This window comes from Pseudorasbora parva, chromosome 3 (assembly GCF_024679245.1).
Source record: "Pseudorasbora parva isolate DD20220531a chromosome 3, ASM2467924v1, whole genome shotgun sequence".
Lineage (NCBI taxonomy): Eukaryota > Metazoa > Chordata > Actinopteri > Cypriniformes > Gobionidae > Pseudorasbora > Pseudorasbora parva.
The window spans coordinates 47,482,242-47,495,012 of NC_090174.1; the positions used below are offsets into that span (position 1 = coordinate 47,482,242).

The 12,771-nt window shown below is 38.5% G+C and overlaps 2 protein-coding genes across 22 annotated transcripts in view; both read left to right on the forward strand.

Annotated features, from left to right (window-relative positions):
* Positions 1 to 11,567, forward strand: part of si:dkey-13n15.2 (protein transport protein Sec24C) — a 66,127-nt gene extending 54,560 nt beyond the window's left edge. For both annotated transcript variants that reach the window (XM_067439236.1, XM_067439237.1), the window contains exons 20-22: positions 8,662 to 8,859; positions 10,138 to 10,227; positions 10,440 to 11,567. In XM_067439236.1, coding sequence (XP_067295337.1) covers positions 8,662 to 8,859; positions 10,138 to 10,227; positions 10,440 to 10,580 — 429 coding nt within the window. In that variant the 3' untranslated portion in view covers positions 10,581 to 11,567. The remainder of the gene's footprint in view (positions 1 to 8,661; positions 8,860 to 10,137; positions 10,228 to 10,439) is intronic.
* A 482-nt stretch (positions 11,568 to 12,049) lies between these two features.
* Positions 12,050 to 12,771, forward strand: part of camk2b1 (calcium/calmodulin-dependent protein kinase (CaM kinase) II beta 1) — an 81,958-nt gene continuing 81,236 nt past the window's right edge. For 8 of the 20 annotated variants that reach the window (XM_067439240.1, XM_067439245.1, XM_067439239.1 and 5 more), the window contains exon 1: positions 12,050 to 12,330. In XM_067439240.1, coding sequence (XP_067295341.1) covers positions 12,269 to 12,330 — 62 coding nt within the window. In that variant the 5' untranslated portion in view covers positions 12,050 to 12,268. The remainder of the gene's footprint in view (positions 12,331 to 12,771) is intronic. The other 12 variants (XM_067439258.1, XM_067439249.1, XM_067439251.1 and 9 more) reach the window with 3 other exon arrangements.

Sequence of the window (12,771 nt, forward strand, 5' to 3'; positions counted from 1 at the left end):
TACATTTTATTACAACTTTTGACCACAAGGTGGCGCTACCCCGAAACTTTTTGAATATCTTCAGGACATGGAGCGGAAGACACATACCGAGTTTTGTAACGATACGCTAATGCATTCTTAAATTATAGCATTAGCATTTTAAACCATAATACTGCATTGAAGTCAATGGGAATTTCATGTTTTGTTTTATTATAGCGCCACCAAGAGGCACAATCCCACCAATTTTTTTATGTGTCCTCATAGTGAGCCCATACATATGTGTGTCAAGTTTGGTGAAAATATCTCATTTTGTTTTGGAGTTATAGACATTTATATGAAAAAACACGTAAAAAAGGACTGACACCTGACTTTGATTGGATTTTACTACCCCTTACTATCAATATTTTGAGATTTGGGCATTAGCGTATAGCTATCGACCTATGTTTCCGAACTTCTGAGGCTGGTTTCGTCTCGATCGGACTAGCGGTTTCGAAGATATCAGCAAATGTTTTTTAAGCACTAAATTACAACTCTGCGCAAACCATATGCCGAAACCTGGCAAGTCTGGTATCGTTGGAGTCGGCAAGGATTCAGGAGACCAAAAAACACACTCCCATCAAAATATGTCAACCACACCCAAAGTTATAAGCGTTTGAAAAAAAAAATTATCCACTAGGTGGCGCTGTTTCGAAACTTCTCAGGCTACTTCAGGGCATCGTGGTGATGACCCATACCAAGTTTCATAACAATCTGTTCATGCGTTCATAAAATACAGCATTTTTGCACATAATTCAAAATGGCCGACATCCAAAATGGCCGACATGGTAAAATTGGATATCAGTCGACTCGGCATGACGCCCTGAATCTAATGAGACCAATTTTATGATTTTTGGATAAACGGTTCAGAAGTTATAAGCCAAAATAGGCATTTTTCGTATCTCCGGACAGGTAGGTGGCGCTGCGCCGAAACGCTGCATGTTGCTTCAAGTCATGCTTGTGATGACATGTACCAAGGTTGGTTTGAATACGATAAAGCGTTGCGGAGATATAGCCTTTAGTGTGTTTTTGCAACCTCCACGTAAAATTTGTTTGTGCGTTTATTGAAAACGATTGGACGAATCAACTTGAATTCCATAACTTTTTGTCAACATGCTCTGAAGATGATCTGTTTCAATTTTCGTGAAAATCGGAGCAACGGCCTAGGAGGAGTTCGAAAAAGTAGGTTTTTCAGAAAATTCAAAATGGCGGGAAAATTTGCATACCGGAAAATGACATCATAGGGTGAAATCGAATCGGCTTGAGCCAAGGAATCCGATGAAAAAAGAATTTTGTTTCTAGCCCTTAGGGGTCAAAAGTTATAAGCATAAATATGAGTGAAACTTTGGACAGGTGGTGGCGCTAGAGGGATTGAGTTAGAGGCACCAAATTTGCTATAGTGACAGCTCAGACTGGCCTCTATGAGTGTGCCAAATTTCACAACTTTTTACCATACGGTTCTATGGGCTGCCAGAGACTCCTATGGCGGAAAAAGAAGAAGAATAATAAATATAGCTGCAAGCAGCCATTATCGGGGCCAAGCGCAAAGAAGAAGACAAGACATGCCAGCATGGCTGGAAGTCTCAAGCCAACTGCAACAATGAGCCATTAAGGACCTATTAAGTTGATTTTAGGCAAAATAGCAGTCAAATTTTAAATACAGTCAATAATAATGGTTTAATGGTTTATCACTTTCGACCAATAGGTGTCACTGTTACGAAACTGATGTGGTTTAGTCAGATTGAGATGACAATGACACATGCAAAGTTTGGTGTCAATATGTCAAAGCATTGCAGAGATACAGCCTCAAGAGTAATTTTTGCATCATGGCTCAACTCTGTTGCAGTGGTATATGAAAACTGTTTTGTCTATCAATCCGAAATCCATAAGTATTTGTCAGCATGGTCTGAAGACGATACGGATCAATTTTGGTGAAAATCGGACAAACGGTCTAGGATGAGTTTGAAAAAGTAGATTTTTAACAAATAACAAGATGGAGCACAGATATGTTTGCAAAATATGGCAAAATTGGTATCTATCTTCTCGGCATGAGCCAATGAATGTATTATGACCAGTCTCATTACAATAGGCTAATTTAATCAAAAGTTATTAGCATTTTTGTACATTTTATTACAACTTTTGAACACAAGGTGGCGCTGCCCCGAAACTTTTTGAATATCTTCGGGACATAGAGCGGAAGACACATACCGAGTTTTGTAATGATACACTAGTGCATTCTTAAATTATAGCATTAGCATTTTAAACCGTAATACTGCATTGAAGTCAATGGGAATTTCATGTTTTGTTTTATTATAGCGCCACCAAGAGGCACAATCCCACCAATTTTTTTATGTGTCCTCGTAGTGAGCCCATACATATGTGTGTCAAGTTTGGTGAAAATATTTCATTTTGTTTTGGAGTTATAGACATTTATATGAAAAAACACGTAAAAAATGACTGACACCTGACTTTGATTGGATTTTACTACCCCTTACTATCAATATTTTGAGATTTGGGCATTAGCGTATAGCTATCGACCTATGTTTCCGAACTTCTGAGGCTGGTTTCGTCTCGATCGGACTAGCGGTTTCGAAGATATCAGCAAATGTTTTTTAAGCACTAAATTACAACTCTGCGCAAACCATATGCCGAAACCTGGCAAGTCTGGTATCGTTGGAGTCGGCAAGGATTCAGGAGACCAAAAAACACACTCCCATCAAAATATGTCAACCACACCCAAAGTTATAAGCGTTTGAAAAAAAAAATTCTCCACTAGGTGGCGCTGTTTCGAAACTTCTCAGGCTACTTCAGGGCATCGTGGTGATGACCCATACCAAGTTTCATAACAATCTGTTCATGCGTTCATAAAATACAGCATTTTTGCACATAATTCAAAATGGCCGACATCCAAAATGGCCGACATGGTAAAATTGGATATCAGTCGACTCGGCATGACGCCCTGAATCTAATGAGACCAATTTTATGATTTTTGGATAAACGGTTCAGAAGTTATAAGCCAAAATAGGCATTTTTCGTATCTCCGGACAGGTAGGTGGCGCTGCGCCGAAACGCTGCATGTTGCTTCAAGTCATGCTTGTGATGACATGTACCAAGGTTGGTTTGAATACGATAAAGCGTTGCGGAGATATAGCCTTTAGTGTGTTTTTGCAACCTCCACGTAAAATTTGTTTGTGCGTTTATTGAAAACGATTGGACGAATCAACTTGAATTCCATAACTTTTTGTCAACATGCTCTGAAGATGATCTGTTTCAATTTTCGTGAAAATCGGAGCAACGGCCTAGGAGGAGTTCGAAAAAGTAGGTTTTTCAGAAAATTCAAAATGGCGGGAAAATTTGCATACCGGAAAATGACATCATAGGGTGAAATCGAATCAGCTTGAGCCAAGGAATCCGATGAAAAAAGAATTTTGTTTCTAGCCCTTAGGGGTCAAAAGTTATAAGCATAAATATGAGTGAAACTTTGGACAGGTGGTGGCGCTAGAGGGATTGAGTTAGAGGCACCAAATTTGCTATAGTGACAGCTCAGACTGGCCTCTATGAGTGTGCCAAATTTCACAACTTTTTACCATACGGTTCTATGGGCTGCCAGAGACTCCTATGGCGGAAGAAGCAGAATAATAAATATAGCTGCAAGCAGCCATTATCGGGGCCAAGCGCAAAGAAGAAGACAAGACATGCCAGCATGGCTGGAAGTCTCAAGCCAACTGCAACAATGAGCCATTAAGGACCTATTAAGTTGATTTTAGGCAAAATAGCAGTCAAATTTTAAATACAGTCAATAATAATGGTTTAATGGTTTATCACTTTCGACCAATAGGTGTCACTGTTACGAAACTGATGTGGTTTAGTCAGATTGAGATGACAATGACACATGCAAAGTTTGGTGTCAATATGTCAAAGCATTGCAGAGATACAGCCTCAAGAGTAATTTTTGCATCATGGCTCAACTCTGTTGCAGTGGTATATGAAAACTGTTTTGTCTATCAATCCGAAATCCATAAGTATTTGTCAGCATGGTCTGAAGACGATACGGATCAATTTTGGTGAAAATCGGACAAACGGTCTAGGATGAGTTTGAAAAAGTAGATTTTTAACAAATAACAAGATGGAGCACAGATATGTTTGCAAAATATGGCAAAATTGGTATCTATCTTCTCGGCATGAGCCAATGAATGTATTATGACCAGTCTCATTACAATAGGCTAATTTAATCAGAAGTTATTAGCATTTTTGTACATTTTATTACAACTTTTGACCACAAGGTGGCGCTGCCCCGAAACTTTTTGAATATCTTCGGGACATAGAGCGGAAGACACATACCGAGTTTTGTAATGATACACTAGTGCATTCTTAAATTATAGCATTAGCATTTTAAACCGTAATACTGCATTGAAGTCAATGGGAATTTCATGTTTTGTTTTATTATAGCGCCACCAAGAGGCACAATCCCACCAATTTTTTTATGTGTCCTCGTAGTGAGCCCATACATATGTGTGTCAAGTTTGGTGAAAATATTTCATTTTGTTTTGGAGTTATAGACATTTATATGAAAAAACACGTAAAAAATGACTGACACCTGACTTTGATTGGATTTTACTACCCCTTACTATCAATATTTTGAGATTTGGGCATTAGCGTATAGCTATCGACCTATGTTTCCGAACTTCTGAGGCTGGTTTCGTCTCGATCGGACTAGCGGTTTCGAAGATATCAGCAAATGTTTTTTAAGCACTAAATTACAACTCTGCGCAAACCATATGCCGAAACCTGGCAAGTCTGGTATCGTTGGAGTCGGCAAGGATTCAGGAGACCAAAAAACACACTCCCATCAAAATATGTCAACCACACCCAAAGTTATAAGCGTTTGAAAAAAAAAATTCTCCACTAGGTGGCGCTGTTTCGAAACTTCTCAGGCTACTTCAGGGCATCGTGGTGATGACCCATACCAAGTTTCATAACAATCTGTTCATGCGTTCATAAAATACAGCATTTTTGCACATAATTCAAAATGGCCGACATCCAAAATGGCCGACATGGTAAAATTGGATATCAGTCGACTCGGCATGACGCCCTGAATCTAATGAGACCAATTTTATGATTTTTGGATAAACGGTTCAGAAGTTATAAGCCAAAATAGGCATTTTTCGTATCTCCGGACAGGTAGGTGGCGCTGCGCCGAAACGCTGCATGTTGCTTCAAGTCATGCTTGTGATGACATGTACCAAGGTTGGTTTGAATACGATAAAGCGTTGCGGAGATATAGCCTTTAGTGTGTTTTTGCAACCTCCACGTAAAATTTGTTTGTGCGTTTATTGAAAACGATTGGACGAATCAACTTGAATTCCATAACTTTTTGTCAACATGCTCTGAAGATGATCTGTTTCAATTTTCGTGAAAATCGGAGCAACGGCCTAGGAGGAGTTCGAAAAAGTAGGTTTTTCAGAAAATTCAAAATGGCGGGAAAATTTGCATACCGGAAAATGACATCATAGGGTGAAATCGAATCGGCTTGAGCCAAGGAATCCGATGAAAAAAGAATTTTGTTTCTAGCCCTTAGGGGTCAAAAGTTATAAGCATAAATATGAGTGAAACTTTGGACAGGTGGTGGCGCTAGAGGGATTGAGTTAGAGGCACCAAATTTGCTATAGTGACAGCTCAGACTGGCCTCTATGAGTGTGCCAAATTTCACAACTTTTTACCATACGGTTCTATGGGCTGCCAGAGACTCCTATGGCGGAAGAAGAAGAAGAAGAAGCAGAACAAGCGCAAAGAAGAAGACAAGACATGCCAGCATGGCTGGAAGTCTCAAGCCAACTGCAACAATGAGCCATTAAGGACCTATTAAGTTGATTTTAGGCAAAATAGCAGTCAAATTTTAAATACAGTCAATAATAATGGTTTAATGGTTTATCACTTTCGACCAATAGGTGTCACTGTTACGAAACTGATGTGGTTTAGTCAGATTGAGATGACAATGACACATGCAAAGTTTGGTGTCAATATGTCAAAGCATTGCAGAGATACAGCCTCAAGAGTAATTTTTGCATCATGGCTCAACTCTGTTGCAGTGGTATATGAAAACTGTTTTGTCTATCAATCCGAAATCCATAAGTATTTGTCAGCATGGTCTGAAGACGATACGGATCAATTTTGGTGAAAATCGGACAAACGGTCTAGGATGAGTTTGAAAAAGTAGATTTTTAACAAATAACAAGATGGAGCACAGATATGTTTGCAAAATATGGCAAAATTGGTATCTATCTTCTCGGCATGAGCCAATGAATGTATTATGACCAGTCTCATTACAATAGGCTAATTTAATCAAAAGTTATTAGCATTTTTGTACATTTTATTACAACTTTTGACCACAAGGTGGCGCTGCCCCGAAACTTTTTGAATATCTTCGGGACATAGAGCGGAAGACACATACCGAGTTTTGTAATGATACACTAGTGCATTCTTAAATTATAGCATTAGCATTTTAAACCGTAATACTGCATTGAAGTCAATGGGAATTTCATGTTTTGTTTTATTATAGCGCCACCAAGAGGCACAATCCCACCAATTTTTTTATGTGTCCTCGTAGTGAGCCCATACATATGTGTGTCAAGTTTGGTGAAAATATTTCATTTTGTTTTGGAGTTATAGACATTTATATGAAAAAACACGTAAAAAATGACTGACACCTGACTTTGATTGGATTTTACTACCCCTTACTATCAATATTTTGAGATTTGGGCATTAGCGTATAGCTATCGACCTATGTTTCCGAACTTCTGAGGCTGGTTTCGTCTCGATCGGACTAGCGGTTTCGAAGATATCAGCAAATGTTTTTTAAGCACTAAATTACAACTCTGCGCAAACCATATGCCGAAACCTGGCAAGTCTGGTATCGTTGGAGTCGGCAAGGATTCAGGAGACCAAAAAACACACTCCCATCAAAATATGTCAACCACACCCAAAGTTATAAGCGTTTGGAAAAAAAAATTCTCCACTAGGTGGCGCTGTTTCGAAACTTCTCAGGCTACTTCAGGGCATCGTGGTGATGACCCATACCAAGTTTCATAACAATCTGTTCATGCGTTCATAAAATACAGCATTTTTGCACATAATTCAAAATGGCCGACATCCAAAATGGCCGACATGGTAAAATTGGATATCAGTCGACTCGGCATGACGCCCTGAATCTAATGAGACCAATTTTATGATTTTTGGATAAACGGTTCAGAAGTTATAAGCCAAAATAGGCATTTTTCGTATCTCCGGACAGGTAGGTGGCGCTGCGCCGAAACGCTGCATGTTGCTTCAAGTCATGCTTGTGATGACATGTACCAAGGTTGGTTTGAATACGATAAAGCGTTGCGGAGATATAGCCTTTAGTGTGTTTTTGCAACCTCCACGTAAAATTTGTTTGTGCGTTTATTGAAAACGATTGGACGAATCAACTTGAATTCCATAACTTTTTGTCAACATGCTCTGAAGATGATCTGTTTCAATTTTCGTGAAAATCGGAGCAACGGCCTAGGAGGAGTTCGAAAAAGTAGGTTTTTCAGAAAATTCAAAATGGCGGGAAAATTTGCATACCGGAAAATGACATCATAGGGTGAAATCGAATCGGCTTGAGCCAAGGAATCCGATGAAAAAAGAATTTTGTTTCTAGCCCTTAGGGGTCAAAAGTTATAAGCATAAATATGAGTGAAACTTTGGACAGGTGGTGGCGCTAGAGGGATTGAGTTAGAGGCACCAAATTTGCTATAGTGACAGCTCAGACTGGCCTCTATGAGTGTGCCAAATTTCACAACTTTTTACCATACGGTTCTATGGGCTGCCAGAGACTCCTATGGCGGAAGAAGAAGCAGAATAATAATAATAGGAACACTAACGATTTCAATAGGTGCCTCCGCACCTTCGGTGCTTGGCCCCTAATAATAGGAACACTAACGATTTCAATAGGTGCCTCCGCACCTTCGGTGCTTGGCCCCTAATAATAGGAACACTAACGATTTCAATAGGTGCCTCCGCACCTTCGGTGCTTGGCCCCTAATAATAAATGTTTATTGAGTGACCAAATCATTATATCAGAATCATTTCTGAAGGCTCAAGTGACACTGAAGACTGCAGTGAATATGCTGAAAATTCAGCTTTGCCATCACAGGAATACATTTTGAAATGTATTCAAATAGAAGAATGCTCTTTTATGAAATTAGGACTAATTAAGGACTTTTAGTAAATTTAGTAAGATTATGTCTAAAAAGGTTTTGGATTTTATGACTTGTTGTGTTTGTTTGGTTACTTTTACTGTATATGATATTTGTATTTTTGTAATTAATATTTTTGACACGAAAACAGCCTGGATATTGCATTAAATAAAACAATATATTACAATTGTGTTTTACAATTGTACAATTTTACTGTATTTTTAATTAAATAATGTTTGATTAAATATTGTTTCCCAACTTTTGACAGATACTGTAGTACGCCAAACTTTAAAAAACTCAACAAAAAAGCAAGGGAAAAACCGTCACATTTAAGTCCAAAACAAAATTCCACTTAAAATATTGATTGCTTTCTCTCCTGAAGGGATAATGACGCCAAAGCCTCTGTTTATTCTTCTCACCCCTGCAGTCTGTCTCTGCTGATAATGCCAACATGCCATCATTAGGGGAAGCCGTGCGCTGCACTGTCTCTAGTCTGGATCCAGGGGGTCTGTATCTGATCTACTGCCCACTGGCACTGCTCCTTTGGGTGGGCAGCTGTGTGCCTCCTCATACTCTTCTACAGCTTTTCAACACCAGTTCTTTCGCCTACCTCACATCTGGAGAGGTGAGACAAGAACACGTTGAGTTGGCCTTTTTTTCCCAGCAGACTTTGTCCAAAGTGACTGATGAATAAAAATTATACAAATTATAAGCAATTCATCTGGGGGAGAATCTGAATAAAATAAGTCTTTCCTGTTCATCAAGGCTTCATTTGTTTGATCAAAAATACAGTAAAAACAGTAATATTGTATATATGTATATATGTATATATATATATATTAGAAATATTTTGTAAGATTAGAAATGTCTTTGTTCATGTTCAATTCAATTTAAAGGGATAGTTTACCCAAAAATGAAAATGATCCTATGATTTCCTCACCCTCGAGCCATCCTATGACTTTCTTCTTTCAGACGAGTACAGTTGGAATTATATTAAACAATTCCAAGCATCATAAAGGGCAGTTAATGGCAGCCCAAAAAAGCTTTCTAAAGCAAATCGATGAGTTTTTGTAAGATAAAACATCCATATTTAATGTTATAAAGTTAAATATCTAGCTTCCGGAGGACTGCTTTCCATATTGAACTTATGAAAACAGCATAACGAGACACAAGATATAGCATAAGCATTTTGAACTGAGAGGCGCTACACTTTCTTTGTATGTTGAATATGGGAGGTGGTCCGTCGGAGGCAGGATATTTTGTTTTTATAAAGTTTTAAAAATGGATTTTTCTTATACAAACCCATTGATTTATTAATATATTAACACCCCAGACCCATGTGGAGTATGTTTATGAGGGATGGATTGCCTTTTTAGGGACTTCAAATTTTGGGCTACCATTAACTGCCATTATAAAGCTTGAATTAGCCAAGAGATTTTTTTTTTTTTTTTATATATAACACTGATTGTGTTCGTCTGAAGGAAGAAAGTCATATACACCTAGGATGGCTTGAGGGTGAGTAAATGATGGGATCATTTTTGGATGCACTATCCCTTTAATACATCCTTGCTGAATAAAATGATTAGTCACTGTTTAAAAATAATATATCTTACTGACCCTAAACTTTTACACTGTAGTGTATAATGGTGATTTTGGTGAATTTCAGTGAAAATCAGTTCACTTACATTTGTTCACTTTGTGTGACAACATTTTTTTAAAGCTAATTATATACAATATCTCTGTTAATTTGATGTCATAAAAAAATCAATATAATAATTTAACAAGAATTAGTTCAAAGGGGGTTTAGGTGGAGTACAGCATGTAAATTATTATTATTTATAATCTTTTGGTGCTCACACATGACTTTAGTCTTGTACATGTGTGTTTTGTATGCTCTCTGCAGATCAGTCTTCCAGTGCTTGAGAACTCCCTCTCCATCAGCACCAGAGCTCTCATATGCTCTCTGCAGTCCTCGGCAGCTGTTGCTCTCCAGGTGAATGACTCACATCCCTCGTTTGCAGAATGTTTCGTTCATGAACTGACAGGATGTGACAAAAAAGAAGGAAATCAGCACAGTTAAAACCACAGTATTGGATCAGACCGTTTTTTCCTTCCACACTCATTTGTGGCATTAAAATATTTTGATTGTGTAAATACTATTGTTGTAGTTTATATTTGTTTTAAAGTGTGTTTCTTTCTGTTTAGCTAAAATTGGTGCGAGAGGGTGAGAGCTGTGAGGAGCCTCTGCAGCGCCTCCTGGTGGAGGATAAGAGTCCTAACGGTGGAGCTTCATACGCCGATTTCCTTTTCCATCTTCATGTCAATGCATTGCGTCTTGTTGTGTGACAGTCTCTTCTTACAGAGTCTGTATCATTTTCCTTTGGAATATTTGTAAAGCATTTAAACTTTGTAGCCATTGCTGCCATTGATTTACCAAACGTGTACTTCAATTTTATGAGTTTAGTCAAATCACATTCAATGTGACTAGGAGAAACGCAGACTACTACGATTAGTCCTTTCATATTCAAGGGCTCAGAACTGAATACTGTTCCCATCAAAGAATCCGTGATTAATGATTCTGTATTTGAAGTGTGGTTTTGCTTCTAACATGGGTTTGATTTAATATTTGTTTGAGCCATGACTTTTGCACTCTGAATTGAATTAATGACTTTGCCCATCTGGCAGAGGTGAGTCAGAGTGTAGCCTACATATTAATATTTTAAGCAATAATATATTTATTGAATTTATGGTACCCTTGCGCCTCAATATTTAATGTCTTCGTAATAACACAGATATTTTTCAATGGGCCATCAGTATGTGAACCACTACAGTTTTAATAATTTATGTTACATTTCTTTTGTATGAAGATACTTTTCTTTCCAAAAATGAATAAATAACTGTAAATGTGTAATTGGCTCTGAATCTCTTTAGCATTGATCTTGTTCCCAATGTATGTTCTTGTGAATCTCTGCCCGTCCTCAGAGAGCTAGAAACTCCTAATGAGTCATACCAAATCTAATTAGTGTAATTGGGGTTAATTATGTTGACATTGAGCTGAATATGAAATATCCGAGTGGGCGTACTTGTTCGTTATCTAATGGTTGAAAATACACACACATCCAAACGAGCATGTGTGATGAGTAAACATGATGGAGCCATTAGCTAAAAAATGATTTCAATCCATCCGACCATTTCAGTGTACAAAAAAAAAAAAAAAACACGGTTTCCTAATAGAACGAGAAGAATAATTGCACAAGATGATGATGACTTTGTGTATTGCATTTACATGTGAAAGGTCGGAGGAAGCCAACAAAAGCATGTGTCACCCATTCAAGAATTATACCCTGTTATCCTTGTGAACGACAAATACAACATATTGAGTATAATCTGAACTATCATGCACATAAAATTAATAATTACACATTTTATTTGTATAGCGCCTTACATAATGCAAAAATGGCTCTAAGTGCTTCACAAATTGGAGTATACAGAGTAAATAAAAAGCAAATGTCATACAAAATAAAACATTATTTTTGTATTTTTATTTTCTAAACACATTTTTTTCTAAACACGTTTGAATTTGAAGTTTAATATTTTATTTTCGTCTACATCGGTGCTTTATATGAGTGTTTCTTTTGCTTTATACGACACTATCACGATTACGTAAGAGCTCATCGAAATACAAATAGCCCCCCTCATGGTTTGTCCCTATTTGGAGTTACAATAACAGTAACCCAGCAGCGCGCCCACGCACGCCAGTTCTGTACTCCGCCGACAGGTGGCAAGCGTGAGTCAGCTGTCAGCGCGCTCTCGCAGTCTATTTTGAAGGCAGGCGATTGGAGCACAGCGCGGGGGTGAGGACGCCCGCTGTCAGCGTACACGCTACCCTACTCACCATTAACCTGTCATTTCAAGACATATCAGGCTTTTTTTGTGGAGCGCGAGATCGAGGTAAATATCCCGGACGCTCTAGCTCGCCGAATCAAGGACGATTTTTATTTTTTAAAGCGTGTCCGAGTCCAAGACGGGAAGACATGGCCACGACTACATGTACGCGCTTCACGGACGAATATCAGCTGTACGAAGAGCTGGGCAAGTGAGTATCACGCGGTTAACGACTGTGCATGTGTGGAACTGTCCTGCACGAAGATTGCATGGTATTATTTGGGCAGGGAAAGCAAACCCAGAGCAGACGCGAGGCGTGGTGGTGCCCCGATAAACGTGCTGTCACAGAGGGAGGAGATGGATACAAGAAAGTCCTGCCAAGATCCGCTGACCACCACTCAGAGACCCACTTACCTCAGATGCAACAAATATTGATTAGTGCAGTGCTTCACGAGCTGATATTTCATGTTTTCATGTAAAAGTAAAAATGCACGTACAAAATGTAGTGTCAGTTTGTGCTGGGTTTGTATTTGACACGTCTAACTTTACTTAATTTACATGATGCTCTGTAGCCTGCCCTGAACTAATCGTTCCTTTTATTTGGATCTTTTCAAGGAATCGGTTGAGCCGGTTCACACAAAGTCAGCTATTT